This window comes from Panthera tigris, chromosome C2 (assembly GCF_018350195.1).
Source record: "Panthera tigris isolate Pti1 chromosome C2, P.tigris_Pti1_mat1.1, whole genome shotgun sequence".
NCBI classification, from domain to species: domain Eukaryota; kingdom Metazoa; phylum Chordata; class Mammalia; order Carnivora; family Felidae; genus Panthera; species Panthera tigris.
In genome coordinates this window covers 57048930-57071614 of record NC_056668.1, presented here as the reverse complement: position 1 = coordinate 57071614, position 22685 = coordinate 57048930, and the positions used below count along the sequence as shown (strand labels likewise).

The 22685-nt window shown below is 40.4% G+C and overlaps 1 protein-coding gene across 3 annotated transcripts in view; it reads left to right on the top strand.

Annotated features, from left to right (window-relative positions):
* Positions 1–20811, top strand: part of LOC102966639 — a 61519-nt gene extending 40708 nt beyond the window's left edge. For 2 of the 3 annotated variants that reach the window (XM_042956868.1, XM_015544990.2), the window contains exons 2-3: positions 17618–18311; positions 18541–20811. In XM_042956868.1, the coding sequence (XP_042812802.1) occupies positions 18075–18311; positions 18541–18855 (552 nt within the window). In that variant the 5' untranslated portion in view covers positions 17618–18074 and the 3' untranslated portion in view covers positions 18856–20811. Of the gene's footprint in view, positions 1–14627; positions 14842–17617; positions 18312–18540 lie in introns of those variants that run through there. The other variant, XM_042956867.1, reaches the window with a different exon arrangement.
* The last annotated feature ends 1874 nt before the right edge of the window (positions 20812–22685 follow it).

Here is a 22685-nt window from a genome sequence, read left to right as displayed (position 1 = left end):
GGCTCCAGGCTCTGAGCTGTCAGCATAGAGCCTGATGCGGGCTCTGACTCATGGACCTCGAGATCATGACCTGATCATGACTTCAGTCAGATGCTCAACAGACTGAGCCACCTAGGTGTCCCTCAAATCCTTTTTTAAGGGCAATGTCAACAAGGAGGAAAGCCTGGGCTCCTGCAAAAAGAGGCTGCAGAAGGAGACACAAGAAGGGGAAGAGTGAAGTGTTTGGCTTCTTCACAAGTTCACTTAAGGTTGACCCCTCCTGTTTTTCTATCTAAGAACTTGAGTGTCATCACCTTAGGAAAGACCTACAACCCACTGTCATCTTTGGCTATCTTAGATTTTGGTATTTACTTTTAGCACAACTCATTATTACTTACTATCAGTTCCCTGGTGCAAGGAGCAAGGATCCTGCCTAACAGTCATCATTACATATGAAATTGGCACAGTGAAAATGATGGAACAAAGCACTGGCTTAAAAGCCATAAATTCTTTAAAGACTACACTAAATCCTTGTGCATCTATACAATGCTAGGTTACAGCTTTGCTACCGTAATTAAATGCTATATGAGGAAATGTAACAAGATATGTGGCCAAAGTAAAATGCTAACCTAAATAGGATCGTTAAAATGTAACCCAGGAAATAAAATTGGAAATCACTATTAGAACACTGCTCGTGTTACAAGATGTCAGAATCATGCATAATGCAAGAGTGGAACTGCTTACAGAGACTTTACACAAGAGAATTTAAACTTGCTTCTGTGGACATGAGGAACTGCTCTTTGAAGCATGGGCTCTGATGAGATTCTGCCCGGCTGTAACGACATTCCAAGGGAATGTTCTGTTTCCATCAGATGCATATTTATTTATAGGGTGCTGAATGAAGGCACATTCATACTACGTGGCAGATTGTACCTCCACCATATTTTTCATTAATCACCTTTTCTTTGGCATCTTCACCATTGCTTCATTATTGATCTGTTTTTTGAACCCTCTATGTGAATAAACCTACAATCGCAAAATTACCCATTGATCAATGTCAGCAAACACATTCCTGCAAACACAACCTTTAACTCTTTTTTCTCCGAACCCTCATTCCATTTCATCTCTTGGGCAAAGGCCTGAAAAAACAGATGATCCTTGTATTATTCCCTGAAGGTCAACAAATCCAGACTTTGCTTGGTTTACAAGGCTGAACATAAAGCCCATCTCAAAGAGAATACTTTTCCTCCGTTGCTCAGATTTTAAGTCAAAAGGCCTTTCTTGCACGCTCTAACATTCTCCCTGTACTCTGTGTTGAAGACTGTCGATCACATGTTGGTCTCTGTTGCCCCATACTGAGAAATCACCTTCTTTGAATACTTGTGCCAAATACAAACATATTTATCCACACACTAACCTCTCTAATTTGGTCATAATTAGAGAAAGGGCTATTTAATTAGTGAAAAGTCTTAAATTATAGATGGCTGATTGCTTTCGAGTATATAAAGTAATAGCAGGAAATGACTAACAAAGTGTTGCCAAGTACAGGACCTGCCAGGCCTGTTTTAATGAATAGCTAAAGATCACTGAAATTAGCACATTAATTGTATGCATGTAAATTGCTTCTGCTAAGTGTATTAAAATGTTGTTCTCTTTGTAATCATGTTGAAATTACTTATTTGGTTAGTACGCTCTTTTCACAATTGTTCATGAAAGACAAGAAAGCGAACTTCAACATAGTCCCTGACTAAATCGGAACACCACCAATTACATGCCTCCACATTTTATCATGCATACCAATGACTCATGACCTATTTTTTTTTTTAATTTTTTAATGTTTTATTTTATTTTTTGAGAAACAGAGAAAGAGCGTGAGCAGAGGAGGGGCAGAGAGAGAAACACAGAATCCAAAGCAGGCTCCAGGCTCTGAGCTGTCAGCACAGAGCCCGACACAGGGCTGGAACCCAAAATGTGAGATCATGACCTGAGCCGAAGTCGGTCGCTCAACCGACTGAACCACCCAGGCACCCCATGACCTATATTTTAAAAACCCCAAATGCATATCTAATAAAGCCCATCTTCATTTCCTTGTCTTGTATCTCTCTTTCAGAATCTCATGGAGGGTAGGTAAGATACCACCAGGCTCCAGACTAACCTCCCTGAGTGTGAATCCCTGCACAGCTGTGTAACTTTGGGCGCATTGCTCAATAACTCTGAGCGTTAGTTTCTCATCTGCCCTCCAAGATTGTTGTGAGAATTGAATGGATAAAATGATGTTTTGAAAACTTTTCTCAAACTTCCACAAGGACAGCAATCACCCCGGGGCACGTGTAAAACCGGCAGTTCCCAGGCTCCTTCTCTGAGGTCTCCGTGGCTTCTGATTCATGGGGAGCCGCCAGCCACCCCCGGAGATTCTAATCAGCTGAGAAACATAGCTGGGAAGCACCTGGTTCATCATAGCTTCTCTTCGCTCACATGCTGTGCACTGTGTATTTCATTAGTGAGCCAAGAAAAACAAAGGACAAGTAGACTGAAGGTGCAGGAACCAAAAAAGTCATCAGAATATCCCTGACAGCTTTTTCTTCAGTGCCTCCTGGTGCAGAGGAGTTCACCGTCTTAGAGGGAGAGCAGTTTTCTCCACAGTTGAACAGTTCCATTGGTCCAAAAGACAAATCTCTCATTGTGCAGAAATCTGTTTCTTTTGAAATTCTGTCCATTGTTCTTGTCCAATATTTGGAGCAACATGGAACAAGTCTGCTCACCTGCCCCTTAGGACAGCCTTTGTAACACTGAAAGAGCCGTCTTATCTCCTTCTGATTTTCTTTTTCCAAGCTAAATATACCAAGTTCCTTCATCCATTATTGGTCATGGAACATGGCTTCTATAGTTTTCACAGTCTTGGTCACCTTCCTCTGGAGCCAACTTGAGACTGTCAGTTTTCCTCATAAAATGTGTTGTGTGATAGCATTGGGTAGAGTGCTATACATTTCTGAACAGAATAGAGATAAACCGTATTTCTATAAAAGATGCTCAAAATAGATTATCTGAAAAGAAGGGTGCACTGAATTAAAAGAAAATTTCTAACTCCAGTTCTTTGACTTCCTGTGTGACCTTGGATGAGTCATTTAACATTTCCAGATTCTGAGTGACCTGATCTGTGAAGCCAGCATAGCAATATTCCTCTGCCTACTCGCTCACCTCATAGGGTCATTCAGAGGATAAAATACAAAAGAAAGAGGTTGGAATGATTATGGGCTACTTTTATGATCAAATCAACAAAGCTATGTTCAAAATAATAGTTACTTAAAAATTAAGGTATATTTTAAAATTAAGCAAGAGAAAATGATATATCACTTGCAAGCTCCATATAAAATAAAACGTATTAGATTTTTAACATTTTTTTCTCTTTTATAGAAAGTATATCACACATTGGTTCATATCAAGTTCATGTCAATTTAATAAAAATCCTTGATTTTTTTTTTTTTTTGAGAGTAGCCAAGCCAGATTATCTCAAGCTTGAAAACTGGAATTCTGAACTATACTTAAAAAAAAAAAATGCCTTTCATGCTTCTAGGATGAGGGTCAATAGCCAGGAGACTGGACTCTAACGTGAAATCTTAAAAACCTACCTGTTAGGTCTGAAGAGAGAATTGGACACCACCTTCACGTCTCTCAAGTTTGCTGGAATTCTCTTTAGAGAGGAAGGTGTGGTTTGCAGAGTTTCCTCAATTCATTTAAGGGATTTTATTATCAATGCTTTTCTACTCCTTTTTTTCTTTTTTCTTTGATGTGATCTCAAGGTCAAGTTTAGAGTAAATGAGAAGTAGGTCTCTCACACAGTAGATTGGGACTTCGATTAATGGGAGAAATAAACTCATTATAAGAATGAAGATTTAGCCTTGCTGATGTTTTCAAATAATAATTACACAAGGACATTTTTTTTTGTCTAATGGTGAGAATAAAAAGTAGAATACAAAATTACATACATATGGCATGATCAGAAGTATGCAAAATGTGTGTGAACACTTACGTGAATAGAAAAATAAAGAACACTGGGAGGAAATAAACCAACATATCAAAAGTGATTATTGCTTGTCAGTGAGATTGCAGGTGTTGTCTTCTCTTTATACTTGTTTATATTTTCCAAATTTCCTATAATAAGCATGTATTGCTTTTATAATCAGAAACAAGTTAGCAAGAAAGTGCAAAAAAGAACTTTGCTGCTAGGTGAAAAGTTGATGTTTGTATTAGAAACAAAATTTCACGAATACATTTTTTTTTTACTGATGCCAACTCCGGAAGGTGGGAAAAGGACCTTCTTTTATTCTTCTCCCCATTTAATCTGACATGTAGGATCCTCTTTTAATGATAGATTTCAATGAGGGAAAGGTACCTGGGGCAACAATCAAGGGAGATTGCGTTACACTGTGACAAAATCTTTAGAAACGCTTTTCTGTCTGGGTCATCAAACAGACTGCAACAGGTGTAAGTCCTTTTTCTTTTTTAAAGTAATTTTCAAGCAGACTTCTCACATGCTGAGATACACGTTGATTATATTAATAAAAAAAAACCCTCTGACCTATTTCCAAATAGGATTCTCACTTCACATTAATTTTCTGGTTTTTTATCCAAATTTAGGAAGTCAGGTCAGTGGCACCTGACCATTAGAATTAAAGCTCCATAAAAGTAGGAACTATGCTTATTGTTTATTTTTAAAATTTATTTATTTATTTTGAGAGAGAGAGAAAGAGAGAGAGAGAATAAGTGGGGGAGGAGCAGAGAGATGGAGAGACAGAATTCCAAAAAGGCTCTGTGCAGGAGCACAGAGCCTTACTTGGGGCTTCATCTCACTAACCGTGAGATCCTGCATGACCTGAGCTGAGATCAAGAGCTGCTTAACTGACTCAGCCACCCAGGCACCTCTATTTGTTTATTTTTAAATCATCTCCATGTCCTCAGCATCTAGCCCATCGCCTGACACTTAGTAAATGCCAGCCAAACAAAGAAGCGAGCCCTTAAACCCGCTGACCCGGATACAGAATAGAACTCTCTTCCTTCCTTCCTGGGGCATCAGTTCTTGGGTAAAGGTCAGAGAAACCTTAACCTGGGTAGAGAGGAATGAGTAAGACTTTGCTGTTACCTGAGCAAACTGGGGAGGAGCAGATAGAGGAGGGCTAGGGAGTCTGCCTGGAATCACTTCCACATGGAACCGTGGAGCTCTGGAACTGTGGAAGATTTGGACTTTGGACAATAAATAGCAAAGACCACTGTTTCAGGGGTTTGGGCTTGTTGCTTGTTTTTGGAAAGAGGTGGGTGAATTATGGATAGTTGTAAATTCACTCAGGAATGTTTAAGAAAGGGTTGGGATAGGACCTGGACTGACAAAGTGACAAGGACAAGTTGGTGGGCCCCATGTCCACAAGAAATAGAGATAGAGACTTTGGCCTAAGTAGTGATTTAGCAGACTGGTTGAGCAGAGCAAGGAGGGCCAGGTCTTGGGGAAAAGAAGCTCAGTGTGACTTCACATAGACTCCCCTTTTATTGAGCTTAAACTCTGTAACCATCTGACTGAGGTTAGGAATGCCCTGTGGCTTTGAGGTGTGGGAAAGGGCAGATGGGAGTCAAGTAGCTACCTCTGTTGGGCTATTTGGCCTGGGGAGGCTGAAAAAAAGAGGTGGATGGTGTGGGGTGGGCGCTAAGTGGCCTTGGCTGGCTAATCTGAGACAGTAAAGCAAACACACTTTGAAGGGAAGCGAGAAAGGCAGCTTGGTAACCACCACATACCTGCAATTTGCTGACAGGCATATAACTCCTGTTCCAAAATTCCTCACCATGTAGCTTCTTATGTCTTAAATTACTGGCTGGAATGTGTGAGGATCCAAATGACTCACTGTGAAAGAGAGCTGAGTTCCCAAAGTTGGGGTTTCAAGAGAAAAACCACTTTGGTCCCCTGGGAGTGACAGAGGCGCAAGAGTTTCTAATTGAGGTGTGGGATGATACACAATAATTTTAAGAGGCTTTAGGGTGTCAGCACCTTAATCTAAAGTAGTGATTCGAATGGTGGGATTTCAAGTACTGTGAGAAACTTGAGAGAAATAGGAATAGAGGCTTCTGAAATTCTCATGCCTGGGCAATCTGGACAGCTCCAGAGTAAGGCTAGATGTGGTTTCCAAGGGATTCTTTACCATGCCTGCAGTGATGAGGACACAGCATTGCTAAATTATCCCCATTCAGTGTTCCATTCTGTGCATCAGGAATCCTTTTGAACTAAAGTCACCAAATAGCCAATATGCTAGTCAAGTCAATTTTGTGCTGGTCAAGCTGATTCTTCTTTGAAATCCAAGTCCTCTGGCCTTGACCGTTGCCCTCCCTGGGGCCTGTTGTAAATCTATTGGCCTCCTTTTAGTGGTCCTACCTGTTATCTCTAGATTAACCATCTCCAAACACTGCTTCCATCATGGTTTTCTCCTGTGCAGTCAACTTTGATGGCTTCCCATGGAGCAGGGTCTCGAGGTGTGGTTCTTGTACCAGCAACATTAGCATTACTTGAAAAGTTGTGTGAAATGCAAATTTGGGGCCCAACTCCAGACCTACTGAATTAGAAACTCTGGTGGTAGGGCCCACTGATCTCTGATGCATGCTGGAGTTTGAGAACCACTGCCACAGAGTTCCTCAACCTGGCATTCAAAGCACTGTCTCCTCTATGGTCTTATAACACCTGTCTCTTATATTTGGCATTTATTGATCCTGCCTTGTATTAGGATTTTTTCTTTGTGTAATCTGATCTCACCTTCAGAGATGTAAACTCTTTGAAGTCGTGGTCTGTGTTTTCTAGATTTGCTAACTTGTAAAGTCATAAAGCTGGAAGAATCTGGAAAAATACTATCTAATCTCTTCATTTTGCAAACCTTTCAATGGTACCATGTGCCTGGTGGACATTCAATTAACAATTGCTGTATGAAGTAACATGCCCACGGGGAACATGGAGTTCGTGAATTAAGACTGCTGAGACTTCAGTGTCATCGCCTTAATTTAGATTGTCCCTTCTGGTACTCTCTAAGGGTTTGTGAATGCCTGGGGAAAGTCTTGGATGCCTTTGCCAGTTTCCCCCCATGATCTCCCTGAATGGGCTTTGGAGTTTGCTCACTGAATACAAGGCAACAGTGTTTTGAGATACAAATGGCAGCACAGTTGAATTAAGAAAATAAAAACAAAAACAAATTTGATGTTGTTTTTCTTATTGCTGCTTTGAGAGTCAGCATGAAATATGAATCTGCCATACACAAGAAATAATATCTTGCTGAATATTTAAGGCATAAATACAAATTAATTGCAGTGCGCAGCTGTTAATTATCAGGCTTTGGAGCATTCCAGGAGCAGTTGCTCATGAATACCTATTCAGCTAAAGATCCCTCACTTAATAGGACCTGATGACATTGGCCATGAAGTTGTTGATTGGTTGCTTCTGCATAGTCTAGAGGTCCAGGCTGCCAGGGGTCATTGCACTTGTAAGGGATAGGCTGCCATAGCAGAAACGGGGCATGTTTGGCTTAGGAAAGTACTCTTTCTCCATCTCAGGAATGTTCACACCCCAATGAGGAGACCCTTGACTTCCACAAATGGTTTTGTGGTGACTCTTCTAAATGAATTGGGCTATGGCTATGGCAGACATCTGTGTGTATGTCACCATACCAAATTAATATGGCTGACTACATTCCCCATGCTGTACATTGCATCCCCATGGCTTACTGATTTTATAACTGGAAGTTTGTACTTCTTGATCCCCTTTATCTATTTTGTTCCACCACCCAAACCCCATCCCTCTAGCAAGCACCTATCTGTTCTCTGTATCTATAAGTCTGGGTTTTGCTTTTTGTTTGTTTGTTTTGCTTTTTAGATTCCACGTTAAGTGAAGTCATGCTCTATTTGCCTTTTTCTGACTTATTTTACTTAGCATAATACTTTTAAGGTCCTTCCATGTTGTCACAAGTGGTAAGATTTCATTCTTTTTTATGGCTGAGTGATATTCCACATACCACATATCATATATACTGCATCTTCTTCTTCAATTCTTCCATTGATGGATACTGAGGTTGTTTCCATTTCTTGGCTATCATAAATAATGCTGAGTAGACAGACAAAGGGGTGCACATATCTTTTTAAATTCATCATTTTCATTTTCTCCAGGTACGTATCCAGTAGTGAAATTGCTGGATCATATGGCGTTTCTATGTTTAAGGTTTTGAGGAACCTTCATACTTTTTCCAAAGTGGCTGCACTAATTTACATTACCACAGTACACGAGGGTTCCCTTTTCTCCACATGCCAACACTTGTTATTCCTTGTCTTCTTGATACTAGCCATTCTGACAGGTGTGAGGAGATAGCTCACTGTGGTTCTGATTTGCATTTCCCTGATGATGAGTGGCTTATCTTTTTACTATAGGTCAAATTCATTAAAACAAACTCACATGGACTTTCCTAATTATGTTTGTGGTGGTTGTGCCGGGATTTGGTTTAAATAAGAGTGCTGCTATTTGTTTCTGAAGTTTCAGGGTAATTATAGTGATTGCAGTTTTGGGACTGCTGGCCTGGTTTTGCCAGTCTTATGATTGTCTGGTCCTTCCTGCTCTCCAGTTTCCAACGCACCCGCACCCACCATCATGAGCACAGATTGTTCCCTGAGCCTTCTAGGCTCTCTGTGGCCAGAATTTGAGACCTGGGATGGGGGGCATTTAAGGAACTCTAACTCAACACATTTGTTCCTCAGCATCAAGTTAGGCGTCTAGTCTGCCTTTGCCTTCCTCCATATTTCCAGAATCATCTATGTCTCTTTTTCTTTTGGGTTCAGTGCACTTCTTGTACTGGTTCCCGTCTCAGGAATTTGCCAAGCTTTCCCAGGTCCTCCCAGAACTTGCCATCCCTCCTCCCTCTCGGCCACCAGGGCGCAACCCTGGCACCATTGGCTGACTGAAGCTCCACCGTCACAGATTAGGCTGTCTGATGCTGCCTGCCTGAGTCTTGGGACATGTTTTGCTTCTGAATTCCTTGGCACCATGCTGTGCTTTCATATTGAGTGAACTTCCGCTATTTCATGTTTGCCTCCTGATGCCAATTTCCTAGCTGCATTATCGGCTCTTATGTACTGCCATATTTTTTAGCTACTTTGTTCTGCCTGCCAGACTGGACATTCTCCCAGCACCTGCAGCTGGGCCATACTCCCTGGTGGCTGGTCTAGTGTCAGGTCCCAGCATCTTCCATCATGACCTGCCCAGACCCAGTTTAACAAATCAACAACTATGAAGTATGTCCTTCAAAATGTTTATGTTTCAAATACATTGTTTAATCATTTTTACTCCAATTAGGTTGTGCTACCTTTAAAGAATTATTCCCACACTTTTTTAGTACTCTATGTGAATTGTGAAAATGGTTGCCTTTCCCCATTTGCGGGTGTTTTAAGTAAAATGCAAATCAACTTTGCTTTTAACGGAAATTCTGAGCAAAATTCTTTTGTGAAGAATTAAAAAAATTTTTTATACATTTTCATTTTTGAGAGACAGAGACAGAGTATGAGCGGGGGAGAGGCAGAGAGAGAGGAGACACAGGATCTGACGCAGGCTCCAGGCTCAGAGCTCTCAGCCCAGAGCCTGACGTGGGGCCAAACCCATGAACCATGAGATCATGATCCGAGCCGAAGTCGGACACTCAATCAACTGAGCCACACAGGCACCCCGCAAGAAATTTTATATTTAACGCAACTATAATCTGATAAAATTGTTCCCTTTTCTGCCCTGATGTCCAAGACAGGAACTCTGGGCCTAATTATTGTGTTATCATCCTCGGTGTTAAGCTATGTATGAGGAGCTGAAGAATGGGCAAAAGCAAAGAAAATATATGTGTGCGTGAATGTGCACGTGTGCGTGTGTTGTATTGGGAGAGTGAATGGGAGTGAGGTAAGGACAGGGGAAAGCAGATATGTCTGTTTGACAAGTGTCATGGGCTTCCTGTTAATGTAATAGTTATTGATGATGTGAACACTTGTTATGGTGTTCTAATGTGTGCTAGTGTGCTAGTAAGTACTTGGATTAGCTCACTGAAACCCTCTTAAGTAGGTACTAATTTTGTTTCCACTTAGCATGAGAGAAGATTGAGGTTTAGAGAGGTAAATTAACTTACCTGAGTCCACACAGGAAATAATTGCTAGATTAGAGAGTTGAACTCCAGCAGTGGAACTCCAAATTTGTATCATCCTGATTCTATTGTTTTCCTGTTCTTCACTATGGTGCTTCCAGATTATTCTTATAGGACCAGAGAATAGAGAATATAGGAGGAAAATAATTAACATTTATTAGTTATAATTTTCAAAGGGTTTTTACATTAATCTTCAGAAACAGATGATTCTTGTCTCCATTTAAGAGGGCAAAAGAGAGACTCAGAAACAATGACTCTATATTATCAAATGTAGCTGTAGTTTACTATTGCATTATGGGAGTCTACCACATCATCCTGACCGTGGACATTGGATTTTTTCCAGGCTTTTTGTATTGTATATAGTGTCTCTGTAAATATACACATATTTCTCTCTCTCTCTTTTAAATGTTTGTTTATTTTTGAGAGACAGAGACAGAGTGTGAGAGGGGAAGGGGCAGAGAGAGAGGGAGACACAGAATCTGAAGCAGGCTCCAGGCTCTGAGCTGTCAGCACAGAGCCCGATGCGGGGCTTGAACTCATGAACGGTGAGATCGTGACCTGAGCCGAAGTCAGACGCCCAACCGACTGAGCCCCCCCGGTGCCCCTACATACACATATTTCTAATGCACATTTTGCATGACCTTGTCTCAGGTATACACCTAAGAGTATATATGTTAAAAATGAACACTGAAGACAACGAATAAAAAAGAAGGCCACGAATGGAGCAATGATGACAGTTGTGGACAACGATGAGTGTCATGAGCCAGTAATTTTTATTAAACGAATTCTGTGAACCTGGGCTAAAAAATTTTTCGGTAAACCTGAGGTCTCACCTTTCCCCCCAGAACAATTACCTGACTTGGTGACTTGTCTAGGACGACGGAGTGGTGGAACTGGGACTAAATCGAAGTTCTATAGTTATCGACAGTTCTTAGTCCCATCCGATTTCTACACATGAACATTATCCTCATCATTCCACCTGGGTGGGCTGACAACTACAGACTTCACAGGTTCAGAGGGGAGATAATACACCACTGATTTGCAGCCCTGTTTTTGCAGAAGAGATTTGGTTTTGAGAAATTACTCAAGTGTTGATATTGCTTCACCCATGGGCCTGTGTGCTGTTAAGCTTGAAATGAAAAGAATGGCTTCGTGGTTTAGTTTTATGAGGGAACCACAGCCATAGAGTTATGATCCAGTGCATATAACATTGAAGGATAACAATTTAAACTCCAATAACTCTTGCCATATATCTTCACCAGAAGGTCTCAAAGAGTTTTATGAGAAATTATAGACTAAGAATTTGGAAGAGTTATGTGCAATTTATGGTTAAAAAAGGAAGTGCTAAAGTTTTCTGGAATGTTCCAAGGCTTTCATTAGAGAAGGCATGAAGAGAGCCCAGGACCATTGACTCTTTGGCTAGGAACCCTGGCAGGAATAGATGTGACCAAAAGATTTAGTGATTCTGAATGGCTTCAGTTTGCTTTGAGTGGCAATATTACTTTTCCAGGGGCCTTGCTGATTGAAGAAGGACATAGAGGAGCCAGCATGAGTTGATTCCCCAGAAACTTTAATAAACAGTGATACTGTGGTGGTCATATTAATACAGCTTCTGTAATATACTCTCTGATTAGTGTTTCTCCCACTTTAATTGGGATTCTAAGCACCATAATGATGTGAGCCAGCTGAAGTTTTTAAACAGTACAGATATAAATGGTTATCCTAAATTATATTTAGGAGAAACTCTACTTGAACTATTTAGGTTAATAAATAAAGACACCAAATTAATATAGGCTATTTTAAGACCAAGCATGTAATACTATAAAACTTTGGTGATCTGTATGCTTTCTGTTGGCTGGCCATGGGATTTTTAATTGAATTACTACAGAAAATTCAGCTCAAAATATTATCAGATTTAACCACCCACTGAGTGTGTTGTTACTGTTTTATTAGACTAAATCAAAGGTTACCACAGCTCTTTTCTGCACTGACTTTCAGCCCAGAGGGGTAAAGTCTTAAAACGAGATGATGAAATTTTAGAAAAGAGCAAGAACTTAATGTGGGGATAATAGTCACATATTTTCTTGAGAAAAATGAAACTGCTTCATGGCTACTTTATATAATAACATTCCTAGCTTTTTAATAGTGTCTATGACATTCATGTTCTGAAGTTTGTAACTGGTCTGAGGTTGAGACTGAAGGAAATTGTCAGGGGACAGAGGTGCCCCTGGAGAAGAAACCCATTGGCAAACCCAGTGTCAACAGTATCCACATTGCAAGCACACTGCTTTCTGGCCATATCATCCCCAAAGCTCAAAGTGTAGGTGGGATGGCAGCATGGCTGGAGGAATCAACTCAGCAGATAATCATTTCAGAGCCTATACGTCTTTATCGGCTTGCATGTGGTTAGGAATGCACCTCCCCCACTTTTTAATCTGTTCCAAGACTGTGTGTGTGTCTCATCTTTCAGTGGATCTCAAAGCGCAGTTCTCCAAACCAGCAGCACTACCCAGGACCTTGTCAGAATTGTATATATATGTGGTATGTGGTACACACACACACACACACACACACACACACACACGCACTCAATGGAATAGTACTTGGTGATGAAAAAGAATGAAATCTTCTCATTTGCAACAACGTGGATGGAACTAGAGTGTATTATCTTAAGCAAAATAAGTCAGTTAGAGAAAGACAAATACCATATGATTTCACTCCTATGTGGAATTTAAGAAACACAACAGATAAACACAGGGGAAGGGAAGGAAAAATAAGATAAAAACAGAGAAGGAGGAAAACCATAAGAGACTCTTAAATACAGAGAACAAACGGAGGGTTGATGGAGGGGAGGTGGGTGGGGGGATGGGCTAAATGGGTGATGGGCATTAAGGAGGGCACTTGTTGGGATGAGCACTGGGTATTATATATAAGTAATGAATCACTGGGTTCTACTCCTGAAACCAATACTACACTGTATGTTAACTAACTTGAATTAAAATTAAGAAAAAAAGAAATGTATACTCTAATGTGCTCATCCAGACATACTAAAGCAAAAACATCGGGAGTGGACCCCAACAATCTGTGTTTTAAAGGCCCTTCATGCTTCATGTAATTCTCATGTCTGCTAATGTGAGAAAACACCTGATTTAAATTCTGTTGATCGGGTTTTTTTTTGTTTTGTTTTGTTTTTAATCAAAGAGCAGGTTTCCCATTGTTGGATTCATAGTAGGCTCTCAATAAATGTTGCCATGAAAATGAAAATACACTTAATTGGTCATGCAACATTCTGCAATGTTTACCATCATATTTTAGTCTCTTTGTTATTGTATACTCAGGAATGAGCACTTGCCCTCACAGATTATTCATTTTCTTTCCCTTTGAGACTAGCTCTTCAGCTATTCATTTAATATGAAAGGTCATCTTCAAAGAAAATTGTTGTCTGAGGCTTCCGTTTTTAATTCTCCAGAGACTCACTGAGAAGCAAAGTTAGTTCGTGCCAATCATTTCTTTCCCATTTTTAAAGAGGGCCAGTCAGTTCACTGTCAATGATGATTAGTGAGATTTTTCTCTAGTCTCTTCTGCAGGACTATCCAGAAGTTCAGTGGCCAAGAGTTTGTTGTTTTAGGACTTCTAAGTTGGCTTCATCTCTGCTTAGGCAGCAAATTCATCCAAGGGCTTTAATACTCTCAGCTTTGCTTCAAGTAATATGTGAAAATGGGGGAAAAATCAATCACAAAGAAAGCTGAAATGCAACAGGTTTATGAAGACAGAGGGACTCAGAGTGAAACATGTGAATTCACTTGTATTATGTACCCAATAATTTCTGATGTGGGAAATCCAGGGGATCATAGGCCCCAGATGCAGTGAGATTGATGTGGTATAAATCTCTTACCTCTTGTCAGGCAATTGACTTCTGTGGGTTGAACAACATCCCTGCCTAAGAGCACATCTAGCCCTCGGGGCAGGTTCCCAGGTAGGGACACTAAAAGAAAGAGTCAAGGCCTGGAGCTGGGTGTATGTTCTATGGGAACGAGAATGCTGACTGTGGGTAAAAACTTAGGATGCAGGCATCACTTAGAGTTTGGGGAGGCTCCTCATGGAGCAGGGGTGGGGGAGGGGTAGTGATGGGCAAGGAGTGCTGAGAGTCTACCAGCAAGACAGAGAAGTATGGTATAGTCTGGAGGAAAGTGTGTTTGCAGGAAGCCAGGGATCTGAGTAGGACCTCCTCCTCTACCTTTCCTTGTAATTCTCATGGGGATGTGGGTGGGCGAATGCTTCTAGAATTATGCTGGGTGGTGCTAATCATTGCCTGAGGAGCTCTTTCTTTCCTGAGTGAAACTTGCTACTCTGGTCACAGGCTTTGAATTGGTAACTGGATTTATTAATTCTGAGCCCTGGCTATAGCTTCTTAATTTTTGTCTCCCAAACTCCAATTGCTTGTTCATTCAGAGACGGAAGGGGGTGAATTGGCCTCTAGAACCCCTGCTCTGGGGGGCAGACCAAACAACTGCATTGTGAAGTCCACAACCACTGACCACCTTCCAAGCGCCAGGCACCACAGAGACACTAGAAATCATGTGAGAAGCGAGAGTTTCTGCGTTCAGGGAGCACCGAGTCTAGTGAAGGACATAGATATCTAAACAGCCTACAGTTTGATGGGATAATTTTTGTAAGTATAGAATGTTACCTAAATGGAATTAAATGTGTTTTCTTTCTGCTTGAGGAAGTCAGCTAAGTCTTCTAAGAAGAGGTAATACTTATAGCTAGGCCAGGTAGTGAAGAGGGGAAGGGGCATTGTAGGCAAAAGGAGGAGTGTTTGAGAAAGTCTGATGCCTTCAAGAAATGGCAAGTGATCTGTGAGTGGTAGACGTGAAGCGAGACAGAAGACAGGGAGTCAGATACCAAGGGCCAGCATCTTGCTGGGGGACTGGGGAGCACAGCTTTAAGTAGGAGCATGACAGGTTAGGTTTGTTTTAGAAAGATCATTCTAGCTCCTTTGTGGAGGGTGGGTCAGAGGGAGTAGAGCCTTGTCAAAATACAGTTGAGGCATGATGAACACCCGACCCATGGCCATTGCCAAGGCAGTGAAGAAGCCAGGTTGACTTTTAGAAGCTTGAATAGTTTGTCTCGGTGACTTCTCTTCTATAGTCCTAGCCCCACCTCTTCGGGGGGATCTAGGGCTGCTGCTTCTGTAGATGCTGCCTGCATAGTTGTTTCTGAGAGAAGGTGCAAATTAAACCTGTGCCTGAGTTCTCTCATTTATTAACAGCAGCTTTCTTCTTTCAAAGATTTTACCAATCTCTCCTAACAGTATGGAACTGAAGCTAATTACAAAAAATTCCATGCTAGTGTATTGGTAAATAAATTCTGTACTTGGACACCATTTTTTTTGTGTGACAAGCAATATGATTTTGTACTTTGACATGTAATTTAAATGGCTTACATCGAATGCTTTAATTCATTTGTGAAACTTTTATTGACATTTACTATGTGAAGGCACTATTAGTTGCACTGAGGGGTAACTTAAAAAAGTTTTAGACTTCCTCTTGCAGAATGTGCCAATTCTGGCTTATTTTTACAACCACAAACCAAGGAACTTTCTAATAGCATTTGGTTCTTTCATTCATTTATTTACTCATTCATCTATTAATCCGTCAGTCAACAAATATTTGTTAATCATCTACTTAGTGAAGGCGAAGTAATGACATGAGGAACACCTTAGGGGTGGAAGTAAAAAATAGAACAGAGAGTTCTGGATGGACCTCACAGTTCTCAGAAAGCCCAGAATATGAAATAACCTCAGGGCTTTGGTTACTTAATCTTTAATACTAGGGTCACTTTCATTATTAAAGAGCATCTTGGATTAGGAAGTGAGGTTTTAACTTCTTAGATAACCTATCCTATCTCTGCCCCCATTTTCCTCTGGTAATTACTTGAAACTTTTAGTCACTGGACTGTGCACTGTGGAACTGTATTCACAAGGCCACAATAATTTCAAGAAATGAATCATGGAAGTATTTTCCATTACCTATCTATAGGATTTTATCCTCAGTCAAAAAGGGACCAAATTGTATGCTTTCCTAGGCAGGTGTGTAGAAAATATTCAGTCTACTCCATACCCTTACCAATTGATGGGTCTGCTTGAAATTGGCCAGTTTCAGAATTCAGCTCCCAGTTGTTTGTGTGAATGACTAAGGGTCATCAGAAACCATCTTAGAAGTACAACATACCCAGACATATTTTGATCTCTTCCTCGTTTCAAGCCCCTCTTTTAATTGAAAAAGCTCTTTCTCCTTCTATAGTTTTCTACTCCTCTGTGGAAAGAGCACTTGCTAGGAATTAAGTGACTTGATTTCTAATCCTAGCTATACTGCTAACTCATTATATGACTTTAGCCAGGGCTTGGCATACTATATATAGCCTGCTGCTAAATCTGACCTACCACCTATTTTTGTAAATAAAGTTTTATTGGAGCACAGCCATGATTATTTGTCCACTTATTCTTTTGTGCTACCATGCAGCAATGAATATTCATGATAGGACCATTAGACCACAGAGCCTAAATAAAATGTTTACTGTGTGGCCCTTTATGGAAGAAGTCTGTCACCCTCAACTTTAGGCAGGGTCATTATTTTACTTGAGGTTCCCCATCTGTAAGTTTGGGGAATTGGATTAGGTTGTCCCCAAGGCCTATGTCATTTTTAGCGTTCTGTTGCTCTATCATTCTTCCTACAGAGCAGCCTCGTATCAATCTTTGTACGCTGGGATATAAACCTATCCATATTTACTTCACTTATTCAATTTATGAAGCACTAATCCTAGTAAGCCACCGTAGAAAACTAACAAGTCTGAGTCTCTGCCTTTGAGAAGCTTATAATCTGGTTAGAAGATATAGTTATTATGGTTAGAAGTTATATATGGTTAGAAGTTAAATTATGACAGAAGGTAGTAAAGGATAACATACCAGAATAAGTGATGATAATTAAATGAATTCAAAGAGAGATGATTATGGAGTGAGATGACTAGGGAAAACCTATAGGGGAAAGTGGGCTGTTTTTTTAAGAATAGTTACCTCCATGGTCCCATAAAATTTTGGATCAAGTGTCCTTCTAAAGTAGTAGTTTTCAGATTTTAGAGTGCAGGTTCCTGGGGAAAAAATGCAAATTCCTGCAAGGAAGCATTAGAAGTTCTGATGTTAGGTCTGGGATACATCCCAGAAATCTGCTTTTTCAAAGAGCACCCCTGGTGATTCTGATATACACGGAGAATTTTCTTACTTTTAAAAATACTGCTTTGGAAATTTGGTTAAGTTGCTAAATACTGTTTCTGTAGAGGAATTCATGCTAGGCTTGGCAGAGTCTTATTAAACCATAGATTTTGTGTGACTAGGAGGGGCTCCACTGTCCATGGAGCAATTATTTCAATGATTTTCTCTCTCCTTTTAGGAAATATGTGATCTCCCAGGCCAAGAAGAACAAACTGAGGACTATCTCTGAAAGCCATTGAATTCCTTAGTTAAATCCAGAGGGAAAGTCTGAGATCAATATGGCTGTTGTGTCCGTGATAGTTGAGGATAAATTATTGGAAAGAGACAGGTACTAACTACTTCTTTTGCATTTGACTCTTGGTCCTTTTTTTGTGAGCTTTTTGTTCCTGCAAAGCTGGCTTGGGTCAACGTAGTAAGTAAAAAAAAAAACCCTCAATGAAAGAAGCTGGGAATCTCCAATCTCCATCCCAAAACATGTCGCTGATGACTTGAACATATCACCAGATACTCAAGATACAGACGGCAGCTTCCACCTATGGGAGAATGACCCTCTGAAGAGAAACTTGGAATCATCATCAGAGCCATTGGATGGGACATCTGAGAGTCATGTGGGTGAAATTTTACAAGACCCTGTCATGCCTCCAGTCCAGGGTAGAAAGTTAGATCCACTTCCAAAAACGCATAGACGTCTTAAGAAGGCTGTAAGGACAAAGAGAATGAGGAAGAGCAGGAGGAAGGAGAAGGTGGAGACCCACCATGCCCCCATCCTTCCAACACCTTTTGTGCCACCACAAAGTGAAGAAGATGAGGTGGTAGACACAAAGCCAGCTGTATTCAGTGCTCCGGAAGGTGATCCTGACCTTCCCAGTGAGGTAGGGATGAGGCGTGGGGTGGCGAAAGTCTGGGCTTGCCGCGTTTTCCTAGGAAAAATAATGACAGCCCTTCATCTGGAATGGAAGGAGATGGGGGATGAAGAGCTAGGGGAACAAACTGGGATCCCTGGGCCCAGATAAAGCATGAAAGAACTGGCTCAGGGGGTGATGTCCTTTCCGCGCATGTGTGTTGGCGTTGAAGGCTTTAACTTCTCTCTTCTACTTGCAGGACAGGTTACAGAGTCAGCGGGATAAGGGTGCACGTGCGATGCATCAGGAGTGTCAGATACAGCCCTGTGAGCTCTCAGTGTCCCAGGAGCCGGGGCCGTCTTCTCCGGCAGTGACATCCTTGGCATCACCACCACGCTGCTTTGGTCGCTTCCTAAGCTGCGTCTGCCAGACCTTCTCGAGGTCTAGGAAACAGAAGGCCCCCAGAAGAGAGGACACCAAGCAGGCTGGGGTAGGAGGTGATGCTAAGGCTCTAAGACCTGCCCTGCTCAGGGGTCTGGGCAGAAACAGAGTGCAACCTCATGAAAGCCTGTAGCAAGTTGATGCCAATATGGCTTCTCCCTGTGTTTCATCTTGTAATTTTCCCCGTGTTGTTGTTCCTGTTGGTCGATTCTTGTTTATCAAAGATAAACTTTTTTGCTCTGCTTTTTTGCTGAGATCCTTAAGCCTGAAGAAGTGGTAAAAGCAAAGTAACTTTGAAGATTTTAACACTTTACCCAGTAGTGGGATTGCTTCCTACTTCCTCCCATTAGGCGGAAGTGGAATTCACTACAGAGCAGCGGTTCCCAAAATCCATGCGGGTGTCACTCATGTCTTCAGTTAGCTTAATTCTCACTACCTTCTCTGAGGATGGAAGCCATTCCATCTCATCATTTTGAGTAATGTCTCCAGAAATCAACCACCGAGTGGAGAATCCTCATGTCCAGCCCCTCTCATTGTCTTTTACCTTTGGCTAAGAGATTCATTTTGCATTCCTCATCCTCAGTACTTTGTTGAAATTCTGACACTCCCTACCTGATTTAGAAATGTCTCAGGGAGTGGTCGTTGCTCCTTTGCTCGCATAAGGTAGCGTTACCATCTCCTGTATCTCTCACCGTCCTTTGGTTTTCTTTTTGTCACTTGTTGTAAGATATCTGGCCCTTACTTCTCAAGTGTTCTGTATTAAGAACCTCGTCACATAAGGTAATGGGCTCCTTTCCTTGTTATTCTTTAGCCAGATTCACAGAATCCCGAGTTCTGAGAACCCTAAAGAAAATAAGTACTTAGAAAAAAGTTCAAGATTATTTCATTTCCTGTTGTTGTCCCAGCATACTAGGTTACTCCTCTTCCCAGGACATAAACTAAGAGTTTAAATTAATTTTACACCCTCCTTTGAGAGAGTAGGTTTAAGGTGAATTTGAGAGTTTTCCTGTAGCTTTAATGACCTGTTGTTATTTCCTACATGTCCCGGTTTTTCCGATTCATATAAGAATAATCAATAAAAGTACAAATAGAAATAAATGTGTAAAGTATCTGCATTGGAAGGAAATTGTACAATTTCTTCCTTCTTTAGGACTGACCCCAATGGTTACTGCACTAGAATTGGAGAAGATAACCAATGTGTTCGTTTTGTTCTTTCTTGCCTGGAATCGGGCCTGGTGCTGTTGGGAGAATGAAGTTGGGAAGGGAATAGAATGAGGTGCAGGAGCAGTGGCGAAAGATCCCAAAGGCTGCCTTGCGAGTAATTGGTAAAAACCACCCTGGAGGGAGGCTTGTGATGTGATGAGGATCTCAAGTTAGAATGAGAAATTTTATGAAATGTCATACTCCATGTTTGGAGTAAAATGGGACAGCTTTCTAAAGTCAGTCATGCTTTGATACCTTTAGTTGTCTAAAGAGTGGTTGATTGTTTAGAGAGTATGGCATTTTAATAGAGCTAGTTGAGCATTATAAATGGGCTCAAGCTATTACATGAAATTTCAAATTATCCAACTGTATTTATGCACATATTTTCTCAGTGTTATATAAGAAATGTGTTCCCAGGCAAGGCATAGTGTACGTAAAGTCCTGAGTCATGGAGCCTATTATTAAAAGCTCAAAAGAAGGTAGATATTAGTGTTGTCATTAAGGCTTTGTTATTGTTATTGTTTCTTATTATAAGATATTTTAGGATGAGCTGTTCTATCATAGAAAAACTATTAGTTTCAACCTGGTTAGCCATATGCCCACTCCCATTTGCAATGGTGATTTTCACACAAAGTTTACTTATTCCAAATTTAAGATACATATTACAGATAAGGGAAGATCTGTATAAGCACTTAGTTTTGAAACTCTTTTGCGCATGTGTCTTGACCGCCCGCTCACAAACAGGGGAAAGGGTGTCCAATACTCCTCAGCTGCATTTGTAAAGAAAAAAGGATATGTTCTCAGGTTTCAGACTTTGTGTTGCTATCTTCAGAGTCTGAATTATTAAACATGGTTTCTGTCTTAATAAAGTTGTTTTTTCAAAATATATTTAGAAAAGTAGTACGGCTGTGTCAAAGTAAAAAGAAATTAAAAATAAAGCCTGCTACTATTGATGAGAGATAAAGCATGGGTCTCATTTAAAAAAAGTTGTCCCCGCCCCCCCACCGGCAGATAAACAGATACTGTAAATGTGTTGTAAACGGCAGTACTTGACAAGTATAACGATGACCGCATTTAATGTATTTAGCTCCCTGTCTTTCTCATGGGAACTCCCAGAACTAGGTAGATGGCAGGTACCCTCAGTGCTGCAAGTTGAGTAAGCTGAGATTAGGCAAGCTGATTAAACTTTTCCAGTGATTTTTCTAAGAACACTCACTAAAGCTGATAGGGAATCATAATACAAATTCTTTAAACAGATTATTTAATCACTCACCTGTGGTTTTATCTTCTAAATGTGATTGTTTTTGCTCTGGTTCTTATCCCAACGTTCCATCCTGAAACACTTCTTGCTGACCATTTTGTTTTTGTCACCTTGTCCTCACACTACTGTCCAAATTCCAGCTAATGTCATCTTTACTCACCTGGAAAATGTTAACATGAAAAAAAAAATCTGGTTAATGTAAAATTACAGAGAACCCTTAGAGAGGGTTTACTTATTAACTGAGCTTTAACGGAAAACGTTGAAATTATCTAGTCCTTATTATCAGAGGAACCTGAAACAAAGAAATTAAGTCGTTCTCTCAAGGTAGCATAGCTGGTTAGTGGCAAAGCTAAAACAATAGCTAACATTAGATTCAATATTGTACATTGTATCTATCTTCTGTGATCTTCAAGCAGTCTGCATGGGGTTGATATTAATATTTTAATTTTACAAATTAGACCATTTGTAAAATGGTGGCTCTGTTGAGCGTCCAACTCTTGATTTCAGCTCAGATCATGATCCTAGTGTTGTGAGATCAAGCCCCTTATTGGGCTCTGCACAAAGCATGGAACCTTCTTGGGATTTTCTCTCTCTCTCTCTCTCTCTCTCTGTCTCTCTCCCCCTGCCCCTTTCCCTTATATGCTCTCTCTCTCTCAAAAAAACAAAAACAAAAAACAAAACAACAACAAAACAAACAAAAAACCCCCAAAAAACAAAAAATCCCCCAAACCAAAAAACCCAAATGAAACCATTTAAGTTCAGAAATGTCCTGGTAAGTCCAGATGCAGAATTCAAACCCAGAATTGTTAGTCTCTGAAACCCACAGTCATTACATTCTACCTCTCAGTATTAATTACAATCTTATAAAATCTCTTTGTTTCCAGTCTAACTCTGTAATGTCAAAAACATGCAATTTCTCATATTTGCCAAAATTTATATTTCAGCTTTAATGCATTTACAATAAATATAGTTCAATTAAAAAAAAAGTCTAGTTAAAAAGATTGTTTCTTCCAGGTAAAATTTTTGTACCGGACAGTAAATAATAAAATAGTTAGCCTACGTGTCATTGATAAATAAAATTGCAGTGTAATATAAACACAGTTTTAATCATTACAACCAATTAAACCAAGACAATTACTTAACTGAAAAGTGATTAAGAGAAAAAGGAATAGCACATAAAGCAGGGCCCTCGACTTGACAGGGTCACAAGACAAAGTACAGCAAAGATGAATTAGGCCCCGTAGAAAGCTAATGGACATGAGTGCTTCTAAACTGTTTTCAGGTGAATGGTTTGGGACTCGGGTAGCAGAGAAGCTCTTCTGTGTAACCCAGTGACCCTTGAAATAAGTGACTTTATTTCTGCTAATGAACTCCAGGCTTTAAATAAGAAATTTGAATTTTCTCACGTTTCAGAACATTCTTTTCATTCTTATTTGACAAGGCCTCTTTAAGACAAAATAAAAGAACAGCAAAACTAGTAGATTTGAGCCACTGGACTG